Source organism: Mauremys reevesii, linkage group 6 (genome assembly GCF_016161935.1).
Source record: "Mauremys reevesii isolate NIE-2019 linkage group 6, ASM1616193v1, whole genome shotgun sequence".
NCBI classification, from domain to species: domain Eukaryota; kingdom Metazoa; phylum Chordata; order Testudines; family Geoemydidae; genus Mauremys; species Mauremys reevesii.
Genome location: NC_052628.1, coordinates 14,714,139 through 14,740,683, shown reverse-complemented (window position 1 = coordinate 14,740,683; position 26,545 = coordinate 14,714,139). Strand labels below are relative to the sequence as shown.

Below are 26,545 nucleotides of genomic sequence, written 5' to 3'. Positions count from 1 at the left end.
TTTTTATTTGCTTATATATGGTATGAGTAAATAAAGGTTTACAGATCCTAGCATGCCAATTTATTGTCTTCTGTGACGGGGTAAATCATGCATGCAAATCATGCATCAAAGTCAGGAAATGAGCTACAAGTGCAAAAAAAAAAAAAAGTATTCAAAAGTTTAACAAATGGGGAGATGGGGCACAGAAGACATTCCTCGCCTGGGGAGCGATTCAGTCTAGGGTTGGCCCTGAATAGGCCTATTTTATACAATTTATCATAGTGTCTTTTTTCAATCTCTCATTATTAGTCCTCCCTACAGATACCATGGCCTTCATTTTCTATGTGTAGTTCTCATTTTCCAAAACTTCATGCATGCCTTGCTTTAACTTTATACCCCTGTCAATTTAATCTCAAACTAGTGGAAATGGCCACACAAAGCCTTAAAGTTTACCTTTCCCTCATCCATTCATATACACTGCATCTGAAAAACTTTTTATGGTACTTTCATGCTTCCTGTTGGGTTCCTCAGCCTTCTTTATGCTTCCAATAAATATCAATTTCCCTTTAGTCTCTCTCCTTTAGCGTTTCTGAGCCCCTTCAGCATAAAATGCCTACCGGAAATGTTCACACTTAATCGCATCCGTAGTACCACCATCACTTTGTCCAGCACTACACAACTGTGCAACATAACATGAGGTCATGTGGCTTTTCCCCAATGTAGATTGCAATTGTTGCCTTCCCTTTCCTCCAATGTGGGAAATTAGAAGGTGCTGACAGAAGATGGCCCGCTCTTAACGACTGCTTCATTCTTTATTTGTTTTTGTGTCCTGTAGCACTGGTCATGAAGGTTTATTTTTCAGGATTTTCTTCAGGTTCTACTCAAGCTTTCTGAACCGTGTTAATACGTATTTTTTACTCACTTTTTCCTACTTAGTGACAAATCAGCCTTTCCTTTTTAAGATATGCATTATCTTTACTTCTGTTTCACAAACTACAGTCTACCCCTTTTCTTCCTCCTCACTTATCCTGGAATACCTATCTCCTCTGTGTCTCTTCCATGTTCTGAACTACTATTAGTCTGACGAAGTGGGTATTCACCCACGAAAGCTCATGCTCCAATACTTCTGTTAGTTTATAAGGTGCCACAGGACTCTTTGTCGCTTTTTACAGGTCCAGACTAACACGGCTACCCCTCTGATATTAGTCTGATGATGACCATTTCTTACTTAGTCTACCCATGTTGTTATTTCCTTGCTTCATTCTTTGAGCAGCTTATTCTCATTATTGATTATGCTTACCTTGCATTTCTATCAGTGATAGAGAGCTGCATCTTTTATGACTTACCCGTATAATAAGATTCACCATTTGTTAGCCAGATAGCATTCTTTAACATTTCCATTATGACTTTTGCAACACATAGCTATTGAAAATGTGACCCTGTTTTAATGATCAATCACTTATTTTGTCTCCATATATGAAAGGAATCTCCTGTATAGGTTTAGGTATTAACACACCACAATTATATTACTAGCACTAAGTTTTCCTTCCCTGGCCATACCTCTTCTAAATGTATCTAGTCTGTGACGGTATTTGTGGCATCCCTATTGTTGAATTGCTCTATATGGTGGTCTACAAAGTGTAAATGTATTAAACAGACAAGAATGTTTGCCTCCTAGAGGTTAGTCTAAAAGGCATTAGATGGTACAATGCAGAACAGTACAAACAGGGCCATCTAAGGAAGAGCATAGTCTTTGTAGTGGGACTACATTACGAAAGAGATGGATCTTTAGGAAATTTTTGAAAGAGGTCTGAAGAGAGCCAGATTAGAGTGCTATTTCAGGCATATTGGATTGCATGAAAGAGAACAGTAATTTGGGTGCAGACCAACAAGACATGGAAACAGTTAACAGAGAACAGTGAGTGCAGCAGAGAAAGCAGATGGTGGTGTAAGAGGAAATAAATGGAGAGAGGGTAGGCAAGTGAGGAACTGTGCGGAGCCTTGAAAAATTAAAACATTCCTCTAAACAGTCATTTCTATTAACTTGATCCTTTCGCTTGGACTTTCAGTTGGAATCTTTTGACTAACGTAGATAAAATGGATCACCTACTTCTTGATCGTTGTAATGTAATTTTGTGTAGAACCCCATAAGGTGTTTAGGGTAATACAATGTGTCAGGTCTTCATCTCAGATCCTTACAAACATAGTGCTGTCTGTCCTAGTATCGGTGGCCCAATTAGTGCCCCTAGTATATGTGTCAGAGCTGCACTTGAGGTGCTCTGCAGAGGAGCCCTGTTCATAACCAAATCCCAAAAGCACATGCCTCAGTGGCTGTAAAATAGGTAAAACTAGTGGAGTAGCTGGCACTGTGGACAGGAATCAGAGGGCTGGCCTGTATTGGAGGAGGTTGATGCCTCAGGACGAGTTAAGCAAATAGAGCAATGTGCATCATACAATAGTAGGAGGAGGAGGATACAGAGCTCAGTTGTGCAACAAAAGCAGAATTATTTCATTGGCTTAAAATTGTGCGCAGTTTTTCTACTTTGAAACACAAGAACAAATAGATATAAACTGGCTATCAACAAGTTTAGGCTTGAAATTTGATGAATGTTTCTAACTATCAGAGGAGTGATGGGGAGCTGTGGGGGCAGAAAAACGAACTGGCTTCAAGACTGAGCTTAATAAGTTTATGGAGGAGATGGTATGTTACTTTTTTTTTTTTTAAAGAGAGAGAGAGAAAATTACTTACCTTCACAGCAACAGAATTATAGCTATCTCACTCACCCCACATTTCCTAAATGTTTAAGGAGTTTGCCTTAGGAGGTCGTATGTTGACTTTTAGAGTGATTATAGCATACGACTTTAGGGGTGGTGTTTTATATTTGGCTTTCATAGGGTAACTCTTACTTTCCCTTGTGGTTTGGAATTGGCAAGAATATTCTTAATGTCTTAGGCACTGGCATCTGGTGAATATTCAAAGAGGAAGCGGGAACCATGCCTAGCTAACAGGACTAAACCCCATTGATAAGGAATGCCTGGCTTGACTTGTACTTATAGTTTGAGACTTAAGGGTGCAAGTTCTGTGAGATGACATTTGTCACTGTTCAGGGTAACTGCACCTGTATTCCTTCTACATGGTTCAACAAGGCACCCACTGTAGACTCCTGGCTCCTCAGCCGTCACCTCTCTTGGGCAGTGAGTTATGTTTCTCTCCCCCTGACTAGGGTTTTTCTGGGCTGCACAGTTCCCTGCCTACACCGTGTTATTCCCAGCAATCTGAGTGCCCCCAAAGTATATAAAAATAGAAACAACACTAAAAAGCTTTCTTCCTTCGCAGGCTGTAGAAGAAGTTAACTTGATTAGTTCATGGAGTTTTGTGGGTGGAAGTATAGGGAGTAAAGGGAGTAAAGACATACTGAGGAAAAGCTCTGGTCACTGACTGCAAAAGGGATGCATGCTTTAAAATACACACTTACATTTTGAAACATAAAACTCCTTTGCTGTTTGACATCCGTTTGGAATTTGACCAGCAGAGTCCTACTGTTTTATAATGGCATTAGTGATGTCCCAAGCACACACTCCAGGAAGTGTAGGAAAATTCAACGAAAAGAGAAGATTGGTGAATTCAGAAAGATGGATAAGAAGGGAGGATGAGAAAAGTCATCCTTTTAATATATTCTTTCTAAAAAATCCAGTATTTTTCTTTGTCCCTCCCCAAAGAAATCTGTCTAAATTAAAAACAAAATAATTACTGTGTGTGTTGGTCTCTGGTTTTAAAGCCACTGCGCAGCCCTGACAATCTTTGTATAGTACTGATCACATATCCTATTGCTGTTCTGTTGCATGAAAACTATCCTATGTTTGGGACTTTAAAAAATTACCTTATTAAAAACTTGGGATTGTGAATAAATGCTACCAATGCACAACTTATTTGTTTGGGGAGGAGAGAGGGGATTGTTTTTTGTTTTTATAAAACAAAGAAAGAATGAGTAGTGGCAAAATACATAGTGTTTAGCAGCTATGCATGGTCCTCAGTGTTCCTGCATAGATGGTAAAGTGTTTTATTTTACGTGAAAATGCTGCAAATACGTGTACCTGTAGGCTTAGGAAGTGGGTTTGTAAAGGTGTTTTGGATTTGTAAATTTGCAGACGACACACAAATTATGGGAGTGGTAAATACTGAAAAGGACAGGTCACTGATACAGAGCAATCTGCATTGCTTGGTAAACTGGGCAAAAGCAAACAATATGTATTTTAATATGGCTAAATGTAAATGTCTATATCCAGGAACAAAGAGTGTAGACCATTCTTACAGGAAGGGAGGTTCCTCTTTTGGGAAACAGGGACTGGAAAAGATTTAGGGATCATGATGGATAATCAGCTGAACATGAGCTCCCAATGTGACACTGTGGCCAAAAGAGGTAATGGAATCCTAGGATGCAAGTGGAATCTTGAGTGGGAGTAGAGAGGTTATTTACCTCTGCATTTGGCACTGCTGCTATCGCTGCTGAAATACTGTGTCCAGTTTTGTATCCACAGTTCAAGAAGGATGTTGATAAATTGGAGAGGGTTCAAAGAAGAGCCATGAGAATGATCAAAAAATTAGAAAAACATGCCTCATAGTGATAGATTGAGCTCTTTTAGTCTATTTTGTTTAACACAACGAAAGTTAAGGGGTAACTTGATTGCACTCTGTAAGTATCTACATGGGGAACAAATATTTAATAATGGGCTCGCCAATCTAGCAGAGAAAAGTATAACACACTCCAATGTCTAGAAATTGAAGCTAGACAAATTCAGACTGGAAATAAGGTGTAAATTTTTAACAGTGACAATAACCAGCCATTGGAGCAACTTAACCAGGGTTGTGGTGGATTCTGCCATTATTGAGGATTTTTAAATCAAGAGTGGATGTTTTTTAAAAGATCTGTTCTAGGAATTATTTTAGGGAAGTTCTATGAACTGAAGATCAGACTAGATGATCAGAATGGGGCTTCTGGCCTTGGAATCTGTAAATCTGTGATGCAGCAGTATATTTATGAGCAAAATATTTTGACTACTGCGTAAATTAGTCATTTATTTTTTGAAAAGATGTGGCTTGTTAAGTCTAGCTTTATTGGATAGAAAATTATGAAGAAGGTTTTGTCTTAGGGCTTATCCTAGCTAAATCGGTACTATTGGCAACTCTGAGTTTTGGTGCTAGTGCAAGTACAAAATAAAGGAGGAGAGGTATCCAGCATGTGCCCATAGGCGGCAGGTTTGTATAATTTTTGGTGGGGCCCAAAATGGTGGTGCCCCCCCGCTCCCGCCCTGTAAGCCGATATAAAATGAAGCTACAATGCGTCAGCGCCACAAGATTACAAGGGTCAATTAAAAGTGGAAAGTCAGAAGCAGCACTTGCCTACTTCAATATACAGTATTATATTTTGTTGTACCTGTTGTGATGAAGTGGGAATGTTCTTAATATTTTCTCTGAATACTGTGTGGGTGCCTCAGTTTCCCCTGCAAGATGCCAACTGAAGGTGTTGGGGACAAAGAGATCAGGTGGCCTCCTTGTCCGGAAGAGACACAGAGGCCAGAGGAGGGAGTGTCAGTTTGGAGCTGGCTGGGGAAATGGGGAGAGACTCAGAACTTGGTTCTGGGCTCCCCACCCCGCAAGATGGACCTGACCGAGGGGTTCTGTTTTCTGTACCAACAAGCTCTGTTTAAACTGTGTTCCCATCATCTAATAATCCTTCTGTTTTACAGTCTGGCTGAGAGTCACATCTGACTGCCGAGTTGGGGTGCAGGGACCTCTGGCTGCCCCAGGACCCCGCCTGGGCGGACTCACTGCGGAAAGTGCATGGTGTGGAAGGGCATGCTGAATGCTCTGAGGTCAGACCCAGGAAGGTGTAAGCTTCTTGCCCTGGAGACAGTCTGCTCAGAGAGGAGGCTCCCCCAGAGTCCTGACTTCCTTTGAAGGAGTGGTTCCAGAGCATCCCAGCATCTCCTTCCACCCCATGCACTTCTCAGAAGTCCACACAGGCACTAACACTCCCTCCTCTGGCCTTTGTCAAGAAGGCTAACATCATTTTGGGCTGTATAAGTAGGGGCATTGCCAGCAGATCGAGGGACATGATCATTCTCCTCTATTCAACATTGGTGAGGCCTCATCTAGAGTACTACGTGCAGTTTTGGGCCCCACATTGCAAGAATGATGTGGAAAAATTGGAAAATCCAATGATTTAAAATGATTAGGGGGCTGGAGCACATGACTTCTGAGGAGAGGCTGAGGGAACTGGGATGGTTTAGTCTGCAGAAGAGAAGAATAAGGGAGGATTTGATAGCTGCTTTCAACTACCTGATAGGGGGTTACAAAGAGGATGGATCTAGACTGTTCTCAGTGGTAGCAGAGGACAGAACAAGGAGTAATGATCTCAAGTTGCAGTGGGGGAGGTTTAGGTTGGATATTAAGAGAAACTTTTTCACTAGGAGGGTGGTGAAACACTGGAATGGGTTACCTAGGGAGGTGGTGGAATCTCCTACCTTAGAGGTTTTTAAGGCCCGGCTTGACAAAGCTGTGGCTGGGATGATTTAGTTGGGAATTGGTCCTGCTTTGAGCATGAGGTTGGACCTTATGACCTCCTGAGGCCCCTTCCAACCCTGATATTCTATGATACTCTAAACTGACCACCAAATTTAAGTTGCGTGTTTTTCCGGTCAGGTGAGGACTCTGGGGCAGGGCTGGGGATAAGGAACTTGGGGTGCAAACAGGCTGCCCCAGGGCTAGGGCCAAAGAGGACTCCCCTCCACCCTCCCTGGCAGCAGCAAGCTCCAGGGGAGGGACCCCTCCTCTCCCCCGCAGTTCACTGCACATGCTCCTAGGGTCCCTCTCAGGTCCAGAAAGCCCACTCGGCCCCCTATGGTGGGTACCGGGGGAGGTTGCCATCACGCATGGCCTCCCTGCTGCCATCCCTCACCAGAGCCTCACTGGGGATGGGGCTGCCCCTTGCCCAGCATGTTGCAGGAGTGGGGACTGCAGGGTGGTAGCTGGGAAGGGGCACAGTATCACAAAATTCACCTAAGCCCCAGCTGCACAGGTCTAGGAAGCTCCCCTCCCCAGTGGTGTAGCCAGGTTCTAACATCAGGGGGAGCAAACATATCCAATTACTAAAAAAGATGCCAGCCAACATATCCAATTACTAATCAGGTAGTTCTATAACAGGCTGCCCTGACCCCATCACCCCCTGAAGCACAAGGTAGGGGTAGGCACCACCATGTTGTGCAACAAACACTTGACAAAATTACTGGACTTAGTGACGGACAATGCAGGCAGGTGGGTATTATGTCATTCAGTCATTCAGCCCATACCAGTGCACACATTTTGCCTCAGTGAAATTAAATATCCAGAGAATTACTGGGCCTGTGATGATGATGATGACCAGGGCTTGCTCACCTGTGGCTCCCCCTCCCTGTGCTGTGGAGGCACAGCCAGGCAGGTCTGCATCTGCAGGCAGGCACCCTGCCTCAGGTGCAGCTCCCATGGGCCCTGCTAGCTACTAGACTGGGAGCCTCCCGGCCAATGGAATGGGCTGGGCTGGGGGGCGGAAGGCAAAGGGGGAGATTGTAGGGAGCTTTGGAGGAGGGGAGGCAGTGGGGGAGGGGAGTGGGCTGGCACAAAGGGGAGGGCTCTTTGGAGAGGAGTGACAGGGGCACAGGGGTCATTGGGAGTCTCTCGAGGGGGCAGAGGATTGTGTAGGTCTCTGTGGGGCAGGGGGCTGTGATGGGCGGAGCCAGCTGCAACCTGGGTCTGCCCTGCAGGGGGTGTTGCTATAGTTCCCTCAGGAAGCCCCCCCCATCCTGTGTATTTTATACCAGCCCCGGGGTGCCCATTGCTGCTCCTTTCCCCACCCACGGCTCCATCTGTCTGTCCCCACAACCCCCCTGGCTGTGTCCTTGTGTCTGTCTGTCCCACAACCCCCTGGCTGTGTCCTTGTGTCTGTCTGTCCCACAACCCCCAGCTGTGTCTGGCTGGCTGGCTGCCCCCCACTGTGTGTGTCTGTCCCACAACCCCCTGGCTGTGTCTGTTTGTCCCCACCAAATCCCCCCCCCGGCTGTGTGTGTGTGTGTCTGTCTGCCCCCACAGCTCACAGGCTGTCTGTCTGTCTGTCTGTCTGTCCCACAACCCCCTGGCTCTGTGTGTTTGTCCCCACCAACCCCCCCTCCCCGGCTGTGTGTGTCTGGCTGCCCACAGCTCACCGTCTGTGTCTGTCTGCTGCTCACAATGGCTGCCCAGGGCTCAGCCGCTGCCTGTGGTTCGCTCCCCCTCCCTGCTGTGGAGGCGCGGCCAGGCAGCTCCGGCACCGCCCCCGGCAGCTCCCATTGGCTGGGGTTCCCAGCCAATGGGCTGGGAGTCCAGTCGCTCCTGAGGCCCCTCCCGGGAGCTGCCGCTGCGGTGAGTGAGAGCTCCGGCCGGGTGTTGCAAAGGGGGGACCCCCAGCACAGGGCCTGGGGCCCAAACATTGGTGGGGCTGAGCCCAGCTCCTGGATTATTGGTGGGGCCTGGGCCCCACGGGCCCATATAACTCGCCGCCCCTGCATGTGCCTTGGTTTGGCATCTGGAAGAATGAGTAAAATAGTATATTAATCAAACAATTGTACTTAAAGGGTTTTACTTAAGAGGAGTGGGGGAGATACTTGCAGAGCAGCAATAATGAGAAAGACCTCGGGTGATGATGAGCAGGAAATTGAATACAAGCTTCCTATATGATGATTATTTTTTATTTTTTTGAAAGGTGGGGAGTTGATTTAATTTTGATCAGCCTGCAAAGACATTGTGTTATGGACCAGGAAATTTATAAGAAGTCACTGTTGAGACTGCACCTAAAATATACCATAAGTTTCTCTGCACTTTGGTACTTAAAAAGTCTTTACATTGGAAGTATGAAAAATTACAAGAACAAAAAATGCAAAGTGTGGCCAGGCGGAGACTAAAATAACTCGAGGAGGGGGCGGGAGGAATATATGATTTATTTGGAGAGCATAAATGCTGACGGAAAGGAAATACCCATGATAGTCCAGTGGAGTATAACTAATTAGAATTGGGATGAGAGTGGGTAAAGAGGAAGATGTAGGCTGAAAATTAAGAAAAATTTCCTAGCATTGAGATCTTTTAGGCTGTAGAATAATCTTCCAAGGGAATTGATGGGAAGTTTAATTGTTTTAGTCACTGAAAACTGGACTGGACAAAGCACTTGAGAACGTACTGTATGGGAATAATCCTGTATTGGCAGCAGAGTGGGCAATATGTTTCTTTCCATCCCTAATAGAATTCTGTGATTCATAATTTCCGTACTAAAGCTATGAAACAAATTGGATAAAAGTTGAAACACTGGCTTCCAGTGTATTACAGTAACTCCTTGCTTAACATGGTAGTTATGTTCCTGAAAAATGCTACTTTAAGTGAAACAATGTTAAGTGAATCCAATTTCCCCATAAGAATTAATATAAATGAGGGTGGGGGGGGGTTAGGTTCCAGGGAAATTTTTTTCGCCACACACACACACACACACACATACACCTGTGACCGGTGTGAAAAGCCGATGCCCATCAGCGATCCTAACGGTAGCTGTGCCTGTGCGAAACCCACATCAGCGACAACTGTCGCATCTGTAAAGGCTTCAAACCTTGGACAAAAAAGGAAAGGGACATACGTCTCAGGGCACTCCGTAAGGAGTCTGCGCTGGCACCGGCACTGGAACCATCCAGATCAGACTTCGCTCCCAGCACCATCTTTGGACTGACGCCAATCCCCGTCCCCAGCACCGGCAAGAAAGCAAAGAAAGGCCTGCAGGGGACAATCACCTACATCCCATAAAGGGAAAGATAGGGCCAGAGGGGAGCAAAGACCCAACAGGGGCAGGTCCTCACTTCCGAGTGGGAGTCGGGCCCCAGCTCAGGTGGAGTGGGTTAGCCCACACAGAGACGTGCCTGCCACCCCAGATAGAGGCGTGGGTGCTCAGCACCTGGACATGCCATTGAAGCCTTAGGTCCTGCAGGCTACTCAGGACATCCTAGTCCTACCAGTGCTTCCCACAGCGACTACAGCGATGCCCCATTCCAGTGGTAAACCTGCCATGACCACCCTCCTTCCCCACTGTCAGAGTTTCCAACAAGAAGGAACTGAGGGTGGGGGGAACCACCAGCGCCCCTTATACTGCGGCATACAGGCACCACTCCAGAGGGTGTGCTCTGGAGTGGTGCCTGTATGCTGCAGTATAAGGGGCACTGGTGGTTCCCCCCACCAGCTGAGGGGAAACCTTCTGGCACCAGTGCATGTGATGAGCACACACACCTACAATGGAATGGACATGAGCAACACGTCTCGTTACACATCTCATAACACCAGTTACAAAAAGGTAACTGTCTTTTCCATTCCATTAATGGTTGAATAGTTTAGGAACTAGGAGTCCTGCAGGACTCCACTAGATATGTCCTCCCAGTATAACAGTGAATCATTGATAACTGCTCTTTGAATATGGTTTTTCAATCAGTTGTGCACATACTTCTTCGTAGTAATTTCATCTACACCATGTTTTCCTAGTTTTCTTATGAGATTGTCATGTAGGATTATCAAAAGCTTTAGTAACGTCAAGATAAGTCATGTTATCTGCTTATACGTATCCAGTTGGCCAGTAACTCTGTCAAAGAAGGAAATGGTGTGACTATCAGAGATGCTGCCCACAGCTTCTTCCACTATCATCGGTGAGAAGTGTGAGTGCTACATACATCTAAAAATCAAGCCATACATTTATTATTTAAATACCCATTGTGACAGACTGACAATATCTTGAAGAAACTTTATGGAATTAAGATAAGCTTCATTGAGTTAAGTTACACCTTGCTGAGTTCGGATTAACATCTTTTGAGGTAAATTGTATTAAAAATACAATTGTGTATGTGTTGCTGTCACATTATATGTACCTTCTGTAGTAGGGAGAGGGGATGCTAATGAACTTCCTCCATTATTAGAAGTTCCTTTGAAGTTCCCCTGGAGAGAGATGCATATACTATTTCAACCTGGATTCTCCAGAGATCAACAGACAAAGAATAGACTTTTGGGTGAAAACCTTCATTTTCAGCTGACTCAGGGCCTTCTTCCTGGTCCAGCAAATGGACAGGACCCCTGATCCACAGAGGCCCCCAATCCTTAAGGGAGGACAGGAGGAACTTGGCCTACTGAGGCTTCATAAGACTGTGTGCTTGTTCTGAGCTGAAGCTTTGATGAACTTGTTACCACAAGGATGCCCTTACGGTGGGTTATTAAAAGACTGCAGTTGTCAGAGCCCCTGTGAGAGTTGCTATGAACTCTGATAAGTTTATTAACATACATGTAGGTTCTTTTATTGTTTCTAATGTTTTTTCTGTAATGCTTTGTACCTTAAGAATAGAGTAGGCTTGCTTAGAAAGAACAGTGTGGTAAATTATATCTGTTACCTGTCTCTGAAGAGAAAGCAAGCAGGTGGCCTAGGGAACCTGTCTGTGCTGGGAATTACACAGCGGAGGCAAGGGAATAGGGCAGTCTGGGAGTAGCCGGTCAGAAGGGGGAGAGATGTGCATCTCCACTCAAGAGAGGCAAGAGCTGGGTAGCTGAAAGCCTGAGAGTTGGGTACTCTTGCTGAACCATTGAGTGGAAATACCAGTGCATTTGCCCCGAACTCTGACATCCACGTTTAGAGAAGTACATTCTTGCAGGCTAACGTATGTCCCAGGATTACAATATCACCAAAGAATAATGGGCTCTATCTGTTGAGGCATGGCCAATGCATTTATTTTCAAATGCATTTGCCCTGTAATAGTGTGGAATTACAATGCCATGATTTCTGGTATATCAAATTGCCGTTGTATATTAATGTTAAGTGTAATGGTATGACAGCCCTAGTGTACTTTTTAATAACGGCCTCCTATACTTTTTTGCTTTGGTTCCAAATGTTGTGGGAGATTTTTTGCTGAGTTAACAACCTTAGTGCTGCATTCCTCCAGAATCCCCTGTAGACTTCAGAACACAGGCTGCACTCTTTGTCTGGTAATTGTATATGTTAGGACTTCTGATTCACAAGACATCTTGTAACTTTTTTTAAAACATTCTGGAGTTTCACCAACTGCATTTTATTTTGTGAAACCTGGACACTTCCTTTTATAAAACGTTTTAAAGGCTGGCCCATATGACGCTCTCTTTTGCTGTAGGTACCTCCTCTGACTCCTGTTTGAAAGGGGCGGGTGTATATGCAGATCCTTGATCCCACCCCATTAATCCCAGAGAGGAAGTGAGTGTAAAGATGCCAGAACCTGAAGTAGTACCAGGTGTGACCTCCTCCCTTTGTCTGTGTATTGTAGTGACCACCCCTTCAGGTCTTTGTTTCTTTCTGAGGATAGTGGCTGCCACCTCCCCATCCTTCTCTCTTCTGGAGGAAATATTTCCCTCTAAGTCTGTTACCTAAGAGGCTGTAAAAGTCAGCAGACCAGAGGACAGTTTTTCATTGCTGCTTCTTTGGAATGGGTAAAGCTGTTTGCCATCTGAAGAGCCTTTACTTGGAAAAGAGAGAGTATTGGTCTGTCTTGGTGCCATCCAAAGGAGAGATGAGAAGATGAACACAATCAGCCTGGAAGACAAGTTTCCCACCCTCCTATACCTTATACTGGGGTTGGGCTCCACCCAGTAGAGTGAAAGTAGTTGTTAGGCTGGATTGGCTTTACGGAAGTCGACCAGTAGTAGTATCCCTCACTTTGAAGTAGGGTGTGGAACTTGGATACAGCCTGGGTTCCCAAAAGAATAGCTGAAGACTCAGGAGTCACTGAAGTGCTGATACATTGGCAAAATGTTCTAGTCCTGATGTACTGGTCCGTACCAGTACAATTTGAGTTCTGCCAAGGGCTGCTTTTAATTTGACTCTTAAGCTAGAAGTTTAATTATAGGAAGGAAGTGAATACTTGTGCATGGGGTGCAGTACAGATGCACAAAATATTATTTTTAAAGGGGATGTTTGAGTCTGAAAGCTTTCTATTCAACACTTGATAAATGAGGGTCTGGTTCTGGAAATGTGGAAGGGGAACCTAGCTGACAAAATGAATCATAACAATTCCTTTAAACTCCAACTGGAGAAGCAAAAGATAGCCATAGTCTCGGCTGTTCCTCTGGCATAGACCTCTCCATGTACTCTTATCTCATAACTTGTAAATTGTACTCTGTCAAGATGCACATAGATTGAATTCCCTTTCTGAGGAGATAAAATGGTGCAAAAAACTCAATGAGTCTGAGACCGACTGACTTGAAAACTACATCTGCCACGAGGATTTACTTATAATACTTACTCCTGAGGGCATTCTGTGCCAAAAAAAGAAAAATTCTGTGCATGATATTTAAAAATTCTACAAAATTCTGCAAGTTTTATTGGTCAATAAATAAATGCAGAGGCTCCAACATGGCAGTGGGGAGCACAGGCGACTGGCTGCATGAAGGTGGGAGATCACCCGGCAGCCCCCCAACCCCCAGGACACGGACTCAGCGGTGAGGCTGCACCCCACTCTGACACAGCACAAGGCCTGGGCCTGCTCCAGAAACACCCTGGAGCCCTGCCTAGGTATACCAGGTATGGGGCAGGTAGGCTTAACCAGGCAGGATTCAAGTGTGGAGGGGCTCAGTGAGGGGTAAATGTGTCATGGGTTTTAAAATTCCATCCATACTAAGTGGATGTTTGGAGTTTTGTGCTGGCTTTGTTAACAAGAGGAAGTTCCTTGCCTCATTTTATTGCTAATGTTGGTTTAAACTTGCAACAAATGACAGTTCGGAGGGTTGACAGATCTGTCCCTTAACAGGGTGGCTGTTTAATAAAAGTGGAGCAGAACAGTACTCTGTTAGTTTCAGGGTATTTTTGAATGGTCTCAAGATAGGAGGTTGGCTAATACATTGTTAAACTATTGCATAGGTTTTGTTGTATATGCATTTTCATGGTATTAGACTTTTTTGTAAATCTCATATATTGCATTGAAACTTAACTCATACTAATATCTTTCATTTACGTAGAGTAAAATCTCTATATTGAAACCACCCTTATTAGACAGCTTCCTGTTTCACTAGTCTTTCCAAAGTATTCCCAAATGCACTGAGTACAGTTCTTCTCCACCTTTAGTGAGCTACCTCTATTATAAATGTATTTGTATTGCCCGTAGAACCTAGGAACTCTAGTCATGGTAAGCATTGACCTTTGCTGGTCTCTTAAATAGTCTTTCAAGACAGATTTCACTTTGCATAAGAATGGCCATACTGGGTCAGACAAAAGGTCCATCTAGCCCAGTATCCTGTCTTCCGACAGTGGCCAACGCCAGGTGCCCCAGAGGGAGTGAACAGAACAGATAATCATCAAGTGATCCATCCTGTTGCTCATTCCCAGCTTCTGGGAAACAGAGGCTAGGGACACCATCCTGCCCATCCTGGCTAATAGCCATTGATGGACCTATCCTCCATGAACTTATCTAGTTCTTTTTTGAACCCTGTTACAGTCTTGGCCTTCAAAGCATCCTCTGGCAGCAAAGAGTTCCACAGGTTGACTGTATGTTGTGTGAAGAAATACTTCCTTTGGTTTGTTTTAAACCTGCTGCCTATTCATTTCATTTGGTGACCCCTAGTTCTTGTGTTATGAGAAGGAGTAAAGAACATTTCCTTATTTACTTTCTCCACACATATGCGCGTGTGTGTGTGTGTTCACTCATACTGCTCAATTCAAGTTAGTTCAGCACACATGTGAATAAAAAATTACTGATGTCCTCTTTGTCCCTTTTCCACATGAGCTGCAAAACAAAGTTAATAAGATCTGCAAGTTGGATACTACTGCAGTATCATTTGAAACTCTAGAACACGATAAAGTTTAGTGTATTGAACTTGGAGGGTAATTTATTTGTCTCGAGGGAAGCAAGAGCCCAGAGAACTGCATGATTTTATGTCATCTCATTCACAGTTGAAATGTGGTGTTGAAAGCTATTTTTTCTCCTCATTGCAGGTACTGAAAAATATCACTTGGTACTCAGAGCGTGTTCTAACCGAGATTTCACTGGGGAGTCTCCTGATACTGGTGGTGATAAGAACCATTCAGTACAACATGACAAGGACAAGGGTAAGAGCTATATTTAGAACTTACACATGTTGTGTATATCTGTGGTTTTCCATCAGCTGGAGTTCAGTTCCAAACAGTGGTAAAAAAACAAAAGTGAACCTTTTCGCAGCAAATGAGCACCTAAACACAGTGGGGGAGGCAGAAAAAGAGTCAGCACTCAGGTACAGTATGAGATGCTTCTGAATGTGTAAAGCAATTTCTGTGATATCATTCAGTTCAGCTGCTTTGATTACTAACATACAAAGTCCAGTCATAGTAGTAGTTGCATAGTTCCTGAAATAAGTAATAGATTTCTGGTCAGAGAAAAAAATATCAGCATGCCATATAATTAAATTATGTATGGGATTTTTCACCTGTATTAAATTATTCAGAAGTACGGATTTGGGTTCCTTGTTATTTGATAGTATAGTTTTATAAACAGGTGTGGAAATTGAGGTGGAAAAAAATTACTTCTACTTTTTTTCTGAAAAGAAGTTCATTTTTTTCTTATGAGTATAACTGAGAGATCTGTGGCAAAGCATGGTTGTTTCAGATACATTCCCCATCATGCATTATTTCACTTCTGACTTCCCTAAAATCCATTAGGTTATATTTTGTGGATCTTCGAATTAGGGGCACTTCAAGTGTCTCTCTCTAATGTGTGTAGCAGACATGTAAACTACATTAAAGACTTCTGTACGTTTCTTTCATTGCTGAAAATGTTGAGAAGTTTTTGCAATAAAATTAACTAAAGCATGGTGTTATTTGTACTAGATCAAAGAATTTAAAACCAAAAATCACCATCTATGTGGTCACACCAAACAAATAGATGAGATAATTATATGGTAATAATACTAACACCACCCCCATTAACAACTTAAAACAGACTTAACTGGCTGTAAGTTCTATTTCATGAGATAACAGACACACTGAGATGGAAGGAAAGGAAGCTGATACTGGTTGCAGAGTTTATATTGGATTAAATGTAAGCAATACTTTGTCAAGTAAGATTTTATAAACAGGAATAAGGGTTTGCGAGCCATTTAACCAGTAAATAGTTTCTTGTAAATAGGCTGCATTTTGATATTAAATTCCAAATATTTATCAGATTTACCTCTGGTTTAAGTTAGAGGCTTTACAGAATATTCAGTTGGAACCAGAAACTCTCCTCCCCCCACCCCAGCCCCTGTTCTTTCCCCCCTCCCCCCTTTTTTTGAATCATGGCTAAGTTCTAGCAAACAATGCTGAATGAATCTTCTTGCTCACAAAAGGAGCTTTATAGTTTGAACATGGGAGCACAGGAATTCTATCTAGCCTTGTTCCAGGCAAGGCAAGTGCAGGTGACATAGGAAATGGAATTTTGAATCTATATCTGATGTGACAAAGTTCCTCCTCTACCTTGGTGGGTCCTGCGCTTATTGGCAGATTTGCTCACCTCAGTGATCTTCCCCACAGTCTGGATCAACTCCTCCTGTGTCTGATCAGGAGTTGGGAGGTTTGGGGGGAACCCGGGCCCGCCCTCTACTCCGGGTTCCAGCCCAGGGCCCTGTGGATTGCAGCTGTCTATAGTGCCTCTTGTAACAGCTGCATGACAGCTACAATTCCCTGGGCTACTTCCCCATGGCCTCTTCCAAACACCTTCTTTATCCTCACCACAGGATCTTCCTCCTGGTGTCTGATAATGCTTGTACTCCTTAGTCCTCCAGCAGCACACCCCCTCACTCTCAGCTCCTTGTGCTTCTTGCTCCCAGCTCCTCACATGCACTTCCTCTCCTCTGGCTCCTCCTCGCCTGACTGGAGTGAGCTCCTTTTTAAACCCAGGTGTCCTGATTAGCCTGCCTTGATTGGCTGCAGGTGATCTAATCAGCCTGTCTGCCTTAATTGGTTCTAGCAGGTTCCTGATTACTCTAGTGCAGCCCCTGCTCTGGTCACTCAGGGAACAGAAAACTACTCCTCCAGTGACCAGTATATTTGCCCTCTACCAGACTCCTGTATGCCATTGGCCTGGGTCTGTCACACTTATTTCAGCCTACTGTATTGATTGCCATAATATACAGATTCCCTTGGCACTGGCAGAATAAGTAGTAGAAGGAGCCAGAGGCCACTCCATGTTTACATCAGTTAGACGGGAAAATACTTGGAATTTATATGTGGCATTGGGGGTCTGTGTTACTCTTAGGGAGAATAAATGCACGTTTTAGTACTGAGTAGGGAAGAGGAACTCTTAATGAAGGAAATCATTAAACAAATCATGCTTCATGTTGTTGAGGGGTTGGTCAAACATATGACTAAAGATAAAGCCTGGGAGTGGAGAATGTAATTTTCTGCAAAATGTGAGGATACAATGAGCAACCCCTACCACTTGTAATATCTATTACAGTAAATTAATCCCTCCAATATGCTTCTTAAGATTTATTCTCTTCCCTTGAAGAATAGCACAATCCATGTTTACTTGCCTCTCCCCTGTGAGCAGGATCAATAAATATTGCATAAGCCATAGGATTGTGGATTCCACCGTTTTGTCTGTGCTATGCAGTTCTCTGACTTGGAGTGAGCCAGTGTTTAAACATTTATCTGGAAAGATGGCAGTTAAAATGGGCTTCAGAAACTCCAACTATAGAGGAGCAGAACTTATGAAGTACCATATTAGTGGTAGTTGTGGAGAAGTTGAATGTTTTGAAATAATTAATATAGAGGTCAAAGAGTATAGGGCAAAAAGGATTGGGTAAGGTTAGAGATAATTGGGGCAAAGGAAAGGAGAGAGAATTAAAAAGCAGTAGAGACTATTTTCTCTACCATTTATCAGTTATATTCATGATCCCATTGTATATCAACTTTGATTTTAAAATATATATGTACAGTGAAATCTGTACAAGAGACCACCCTTATTAGGAAAATTCATGTCTAAAGAGACCATTATTAAAGCATCTCTAAGTCTACAAAGTGCAATTCTGCTCCACCTTCATTAGAAGACCACCTCTGTTAAGCAACGGATGTTTGTAAGTCCTTGGAGTGGTTTCTTATGACAGGTCTCAGTGTATATGAAAAGGACAGTTTGATGTGTTTTTTTCCCCCCTTTTCCAACAGGACAAATACCTTCATACAAATTGTCTGGCAGCCTTAGCAAATATGTCAGCACAGTTCCGCTCACTTCATCAGTATGCTGCTCAGAGAATCATCAGGTAAATATAAGCCTTTTAAAAATATTTAAACTGGTCTTCCAGATAAATTCAGAGGGAAAGGGACTTGAATTTTCTATGACTGAATAGATATAAGTGAAATTGGAATTAAATTACACCTGATACATTTTATTTCCCTTCATGAAGTCTGAGTTACATTGTGAGTTGGTGAAAAATACTGTGAATCTTTATCAAAGAAACTTTTGATATTTTTCTGTTCTCCATAGAGCAGCCATAGCGATTGCTTTTAAACTGGAATATTTTTCAGTCACTTGTTCTGTTATGACAAAATTACAATGGGTAATAGTTCTCCAGAACATTGCTAACTGGACTTTCAACTTGGTATATTTCTGCCTTTATTTTTAATGTAGACAAAATATGGCCATTCCTTTGTGATGGGGTGTTGTGCACTTTTTGCAGTTATTTACTTTTGTGCCTTTTTGAATGGTCAAGTTCATTGCCTTTCTTGTAACAAGTCAGTTAATGTCAGTTTGTGTTCTAATAAAAGGGATACTGCTTTCACAGGCCTGGTCTACACTGGGGGGGGAGGGGGAGTGTCGATCTAAGATACGCAACTTCAGCTACGAGAATAGCGTAGCTGAAGTCGACGTATCTTGGATCAACTTAGAATCTTCGTAGTGCCTCTTATGTCCCTTGCTACATATAACTCACTTTGTGCCATAGCCTTTCTGATTTTCTCCCTACATGCTTGTGCTGTTCTTTTGTACCCCTCCTTAGCAGTTTGTCAATGTTTCCACTTTTTGTAGGATTTCTTTTTGATTTTCATTATTAAAGAGATCCTGATGGAGCCATATTAGCCTCTTACCATTCTTCCTATCTTTCTTTTGCGCTGGGATAGTTTGCTGTTACACATCTGTCCAGAATACAGACCCTGGACTTCAAAAAAGCAGACTTTGACTCCCTCAGGGAACTGATGGGCAAAATCCCATGGGAGAATAACATGAGGGGGAAAGGAGTCCAGGAGAGCTGGCTGTATTTTAAAGAATTCTTATTGAGGTTGCAGGAACAAACCATCTCGATGTGTAGAAAGAATAGTAAATATGGCAGGCGACCAGCTTGGCTTAACAGTGAAATCCTTGCTTATCTTAAACGCAAAAAAGAAGCTTACAAGAAGTGGAAGCTTGGACAAATGACCAGGGAGGGATATAAAAATATTGCTCAGGCATGCAAGAGTGAAATCAGGAAGGCCAAATCACAATTGGAGTTGCAGCTAGCAAGGGATATTAAGAGTAACAAGAAGGGTTTCTACAGGTATGTTAGCAACAAGAAGGTCAGGGAAAGTGTGGGTGGGCCCCTTACTGAATGGGGGAGGCAACCTAGTGACAGAGGATGTGGAAAAAGCTAATGTACGCAATGCTTGTTTGCCTCTGTCTTCACAAACAAGGTCAGTTCCCAGACTACTGCACTGGGCAGCACAATATGGGGAGGAGGTGACCAGCCCTCTGTGGAGAAAGAAGTGGTTCAGGACTATTTAGAAAAGCTGGACGAGCACAAGTCCATGGAGCCGGATGCACTGCATCCGAGGGTGCTAACGGAGTTGGCGGATGTGATTGCAGAGCCATTGGCCATTATTTTTGAAAACTTATGGCGATCAGGGGAGGTCCCGGATGACTGGAAAAAGGCTAATGTAGTGCCCATCTTTTAAAAAGAGAAGGAGGAGGATCCAGGGAACTACAGGCCAGTCAGCCTCACCTCAGTCCCTGGAAAAATCATGGAACAGGTCCTCAAGGAATCAATTTTGAAGCACTTTGAGGAGAAGAAAATGATCGGGAACAGTCAGCATGGATTCACCAAGGGCAAGTCATGCCTGACTAACCTAAGTGCCTTCTACGATGAGATAACTGGGTCTGTGGATGAGGGGAAAGCAGTGGACATGTTATTCCTTGACTTTAGCAAAGCTTTTGATACGGTCTCCCACAGTATTCTTGCCAGCAAGTTAAAGAAGTATGGGCTGGATGAATGGACTATAAGGTGGATAGAAAGCTGACTAGATCATCGAGCAGCAATCAATGGCTCCATGTCTAGTTGGCAGTCGATATCAAGTGGAGTGCCCCAAGGGTCAGTCCTGAGGCCGGTTTTGTTCAATATCTTCATTAATGATCTGGAGGATGGCGTGGACTGCACCCTCAGCAAGTTTGCAGATGACACTAAACTGCGAGGAGTGGTAGATATGCTGGAGGGTAGGGATAGGATACAGAGGGACCTAGACAAATTAGAGGATTGGGCCAAAAGAAATCTGATGCGGTTCATCAAGGACAAGTGCAGAGTCCTGCACTTAGGGTGGAAGAATCCAATGCACTGCTACAGACTAGGGACCAAGCGGCTAGGCAGCAGTTCTGCAGAAAAGGACCTAGGGGTTACGATGGACAAAAAGCTGGATATGAGTCGACAGTGTGCCCTTGTTCCCAAGAAGGCTAATGGCATTTTGGGCTGTATAAGTAGGAGCATTGCCAGCAGATCGAGGGACGTGATCGTTCCCCTCTATTTGGCATTGGTGAGGACTCATCTGGAGTACTGTGTCCAGTTTTGGGCCCCACACTACAAGAAGGATGTGGAAAAATTGGAAAGAGTCGAGCAGAGAGCAACAAAAATGATGGGGGGCTGGAGCACATGACTTAGGAGGAGAGGCTGAGGGAACTGGGGTTATTTAGTCAGCAGAAGAGAAGAATTAGGGCAGATTTGATAGCTGCTTTTAACTACCTGAAAGGGGGTTCCAAAGAGGATGGATCTAGACTGTTCTCAGTGGTAGCAGATGATAGAACAAGGAGTAATGGTCTCAAGTTGCAGTGGGGGAGGTTTAGGTTGGATATTAAGAAAAACATGTTCAATAGGAGGGTGGTGAAGCACTGGAATGGGTTACCTAGGAAGGTGGTGGAATCTCCTTCATTAGAGGTTTTTAAGGTCAGGCTTGACAAAGCCCTGTCTGGGATGATTTAGTTGGGGATTGGTCCTGCTTTGAGCAGGGGGTTGGACTAGATGACCTTCTGAGGTCCCTTCCAACCCTGATATTCTATGATTCTATGTCTTTGAGAAACTGCCAGCTCTCCTGAACCCCTTTTATCCTTAGATTTTTTTTTCCCCAGGGGATCTGACCTTACCAGGTCTGTGAGTTTGTTTAAAGCCTCCTTGTTGAAGTCCATTGTCCTTATTCTGCTGCTGTCACTCTTTCCTTTCCCGAGAATCATGAAGTGTATCATTTCATGCTCACTTTCACTCAAATTGACTTTCACCTCAGATTCGCAACCAATTCCTCCCTGTTAGTCAGAATCAAGTCTAAGACGGGGTGTCTCTTGGTTACTTCCTCCACTTCTGAAACAATAAGTTGTTCCCGGTACATTCCAAGAACCATTTTGTATTTTCCCACAGTACTTTTCCAACAGATGTTTGGGTAGTTACAGTCCCTCATTAATACCAGGTCTTGTGTTTTGGATGTTTATTTGTTCTGAAAATGCCTCATCCACCTCCTCCTCCTGATTTGGTGATCTGTAGTAGACTCCTATGATGACATCATCCCTGTTTTTTCCCCTTTTACTTTCAGCCAGACTTTCAACTAGTTTGCCTCTCACCTCCCTCTGGACCACAGAACAAGTATATATATTCTTGATGATAAATGCAACACCTCCTCTTTTTTCCCCTGTCTGTTCTTCCTAAACAAACTATCCCCCAAATTCCAATAATTCCAGTCATGAAATTTATCCCACCAAGTCTCAGTGATGCCAGTTAAGTCATAATTTAGCTTATGCCCTAATACTTGCATTTCTTCCTGTGTCTTCCTCATGCTCCTTCCATTTTTGTATAGACATCTAAGCCGTTGAACAGATTCCCCCACTGTTTTCCCTCTTGCTGCTCCTGTGACTCAATTGTAATTTTCCATTCCCACCCCCAGCATCTAGCCCTTTATTAAGGTCACTCTTTTTTGTACCTACCTGTGTACTTTTGTCTTCTGGTCCCTTTGAACCTAGTTTAAAGCCTTCCTCACTAGGTTGGTGGTTCAGGATACATCTACACAGCAATTAAACATCCCCGGCTGGCTAGGGTCAGCTGACTTGGGCTCCTGGGGCTTGAGCTGTGGGGCTGTACAATTACTGTGAAGACGACTGGGTTTGAGTTGGAGCCCAAGCTCTGGTGCTCTGCAAGGCATGGACCGTTAGTGTCATCTCCAGGATGTATGTGTTTCTGCCTGGGCCCCTACCCTTAATTGTGAGGATGGCCAAGAATACAATCTGCACCCCCCACTCCTTCACCTTCACTTCACAGAGCCCTGTAGGCATTGCTGATATGCTCTGGGTCATAGGCAGTATCATTAGTTCTCACATGTATGAGCAGCATGGGGTAGTGGTCAGAAGGATGAACCTCGGCAACCTTTCTGTAATGTCTCGGACATGGGCTCCAGGCAGACAGCACACCACCCAGACATCATGTCAGGTCAGCAGATACATGCCTCCATTCCCCTCAGAAGGGAGTCCACAATCACAAACATCCTATTTCTTCTCCTCTTTGAGTGTGGAGTCAATGAGTCTCCCAGCCTCAGGGCAGGTGGCTCCTTTTCCCCAACCTTTAGGGTGCTCCTCTCCTCTTGTTGCCAGTACCGTATATAGGTTCTTGACCAAAATGGATTGGGGTGTTTGCCCAATGTGACCAGCAGGTAATCTCATTGCAGAGTAGCCTGTTCTTCATCCTCTGGTCCCTCTGTATTCTGTGCGTCATATCGTACCACACGTATATCATAAGAGTTAAATAGTCTTAGGGGTACTCTTTCTGTTCATCCTTCTTTTCATACCCTACAATCCGAATAGCCACTGTGATTAAACTGTTTCAGCACCCAGTGGACCCAACTGCTCTAGTAGGAATAAAGCAGAATTATATTTATATCTAGATTCTTATTCTGAACCCATCAGAATACAAATGTCTCTCTGAAGGGAAATTAAGAAACTGTCATACCCATAATAAAAAGGTGCCCTGAATGAGGGCCACAGGAAAGCCCTAAAAAGCAGATAATACTTTACAACTACATATTTTTTATTTTAGGATATACAGTTTTAAAACAAAATAGCTAATAGCTTAGCCATACAACAGAATGCAGACAGTCATAATTCAAGTCTCACCAGATGCTCTAATAATTCCTTCTTTAGTGTGAGAAGTAAATTCTGTTTCCATGCAAGCTTTTTGCTAATTCTCTTCTGAGCAGAGACTGCCAATTTTTAAAAATTTTTTGAAGACTATTGTCTATTAAAGACTGAGAATAGCTAATATAATGCATGTAGGATCTCAATAAACTATAACTTTATAACATCAGAAAATTTACATCACATTCCTGTAAACATCAAACTTGATAGATTTGTATAAATATTTTCATTATGTTCAGCTGCTGGGAATGGAAATAGATATAACATTATTTATAATAAAATCCTTGACAGCACTCAATTAATATTGGATACATCGTGTATTGAAGACTGTCCTGCTTTGTGCGTGTGGAGAGCCTTCCCATCTCTTAACTGTTAGGATCCTCTTCATTAATTACACACATGCTATTTTTTCACAATGTGCTAAGGATATTATCTGCCACTGTCTAACTCTTTTTGTATTTGGAGAGCGCTGACAAATGTAGTGTCCAGAATTATACTGGTAGAGAACGCTAAAACTCCCTTGCTTATATTTTCTTCTCTGTTGTCAGTTAACTCCTCAAGTTAAAAACAAGAGTGAAATTAATCAAACATCCTGTCTGATGCTTGGTAGAAGTACAGAAACTCACAAATGCCTGTATTTAGATCTGGATTCATGGGGTACTTTTTGTTTTGTTTGTAACCTTTGCAATTTTTATAAAAACAAGAAGTTTTATTTTTAGAAGTTTATCTTGGTGAAATATTTGAAACAGCTAGAGATAAAATAACCCACAAGAACTGAAAACAAAGAGATACGGTGCAGATTGAGAAGTGGTGTTTAATGCCTTGGGTAACTTATATGTATAGAGTTCGAATTTTCATTTGGTTTTGTTTTATAGCAGTCTTTTGAAGTAAATCAGTCTTATAAGGACCAATCCTGCAATGTGCTTGGAACTTACAATTCCCATTCTTTCAAGAGGGGTTGAAGGATATCTGCACCTTACAGGATCTAAAGCAGAAAGTAACTTCAAGATAGCTTAATGTCTCTCACCAGTTCCTCAGAGGTGAATTGTAGTAACGTGTTTTTTGGGGCATGTCTTTTTTACTCCAAACCCTAACTTTCTTTAAAAAGGATCTTTTAAAGAAGTGGAAGATGTTTTGAAGAAGAGCAGAACATTTTCCTTTCAAATTTTGTTCCCTGAAAAGTGCTGTTGATTGTGGGTAGCCCAATTTTACTGCATTTCTGCCCTGTTTGTCCATTACTATGCCTATATGAAACAGGAAAGTTTATTCAATTAGTACAGTACATGTTTTCTGTCGAGAAGTAAAAACATTTGTGCAGCAGCAAGATGCATGTGATCTGAGCTGCTTATTTGGGGCCTTGTTGGATTTAGAATCCTGAAATTAATAGTCTAAAAATATGGTGGGAGATTAGAAATCTCTGATTGGTTAATAAAGTTTCCAAGCAGTGACATTACCAAAACATAATTACTAGTTCAGAACTCATTAGGCTGCTGGCACAGGAAGATAAACAAATGGGTATACCACACTGCTTTACCCAATGTGAGCATTCCAGTCTTCCTGCCTATTTATTTTTTTCTTTGATGGTCACTATGCTAGAGAGAAACTTTTTAAAATATGGCTTCCTGTTTCATATAGTCATAGTATTGGACAAACAGGGCAGAAATGCAGTAAAATTGGGCTACCCACAATCAACAGCACTTTTCAGGGAGACTCCTCCTCCTCTTCTAGGATGAGTGCTGACCAACACCATACTCCCACTGGCATGTGAGATGGAGCAGGTCTGTCCAAGATCAGAAAGGGCCCGTATCATTGACTCTGGTTCTGGCCACAGGGCATCCACTAAGTCCAGTACCAATGATGTCAGCTACTGTGCTGTCTCCATTCCGGTGGCATGCCAGGTGGCATCAGATCTGCTTTGCCTCTCAATCCCAGACGCTCTGCTGGTTCAGGAGTTGTCCGGTGCTATGGCTTCTACCAGCTTATCCTGCATTGTGCCCTTGGCATCTTATGCCCATGTTGCAGAGCTGACGGGTCCATCAGCACTGCAGCTCACATCACCTGGGCCACAGACTATGGATTCAAGGCCCGGCCCAGCACCGAAGGCCCACTTAATACTCATGCATCCCATCATTGAGTTTGGTACCGGCCTTGGTGCTGATACCTCTCCTGACACCAAGTGGGAATGTCTCATTCAGTGCCACTGGTGCTGATTCCCCACTCCTCTTTAGAACTAATATCACCTCCTTATTGGGCTTCAGATGAGTCTGACTGGTTATTTGCCCCATCGGGGCTGGCTCCTCTGTTGTCACCACAGAACCTCCAGGATTCCTCAAGATCCAGTTCAAGATTGCCCTCCTTCTCCTCATTGGCTAGGCACCAATCCTTGGTTCGCTGTCAGTACTGAGATTGGCATGTGTCCTGCAGTCAAGACAAGTGCTCTTGGTCCAGTGCGTTCTGGCCACCAGTGCCTTATTTGTATGCCCTATGGCCTCTTTGGAATCCCTGGGACACTCCTCAGTCCCTGAGGTCCCACTCCAATGCAAGATCACTGGTTCTGACAGTGGCGCCTGCTTTCCTGTCATCTCAGCTGCAAGTGATCACTGAGTCATTTCCCCTGGACCAATGGGGCTCTTCCAACCAGATCCTGTGGTACAAGAGAAGGATCTGTCACTGGTGCGGCAAACCACCTCCTCATCTTCCCTGGATGACTCTACTGTGCCGTCATCGTCCTCTCCCTCAGTGCCCAAGGGCTTTAAGTCATGTAAGGATCCCCTGAAGCATATGGCTGCTACCTTGGGTATCCAAGCGGAATTCTTGCAGGAGAATATGCATAAGCTGCTGGATATTCTCCAACCATCATCTCCAGAGAGAATAGCCCTCTTGATAAATGAGGCTCTCCTGGAGCCTACAAAGGCCCTCTGGAATACCTGTGCTTCATTGCTCCCTGCTGCAAAGCATTCAGAGAAATAATATTTTTCTCCCACGCAAGTGTTTGGGGATTTCTACTCTCACCTGGCCCCTAACTCCCTGATGGTGACTGCAGCAAATGACAGAGCTCGGCAGGGAAGGTATAAATCCACCCCCAAGGACAAAGTGCAAGAGGATGGACGTG

At 43.6% G+C, this 26,545-nt stretch overlaps 1 protein-coding gene across 2 annotated transcripts in view; it reads left to right on the top strand.

Moving 5' to 3' along the window:
- The window catches only part of DYM (dymeclin), a 367,304-nt gene that overhangs the window by 182,744 nt on the left and 158,015 nt on the right, over nucleotides 1-26,545 (top strand). For both annotated transcript variants that reach the window (XM_039543377.1, XM_039543378.1), the window contains exons 13-14: nucleotides 15,015-15,128; nucleotides 18,195-18,289. In XM_039543377.1, the coding sequence (XP_039399311.1) occupies nucleotides 15,015-15,128; nucleotides 18,195-18,289 (209 nt within the window). The remainder of the gene's footprint in view (nucleotides 1-15,014; nucleotides 15,129-18,194; nucleotides 18,290-26,545) is intronic.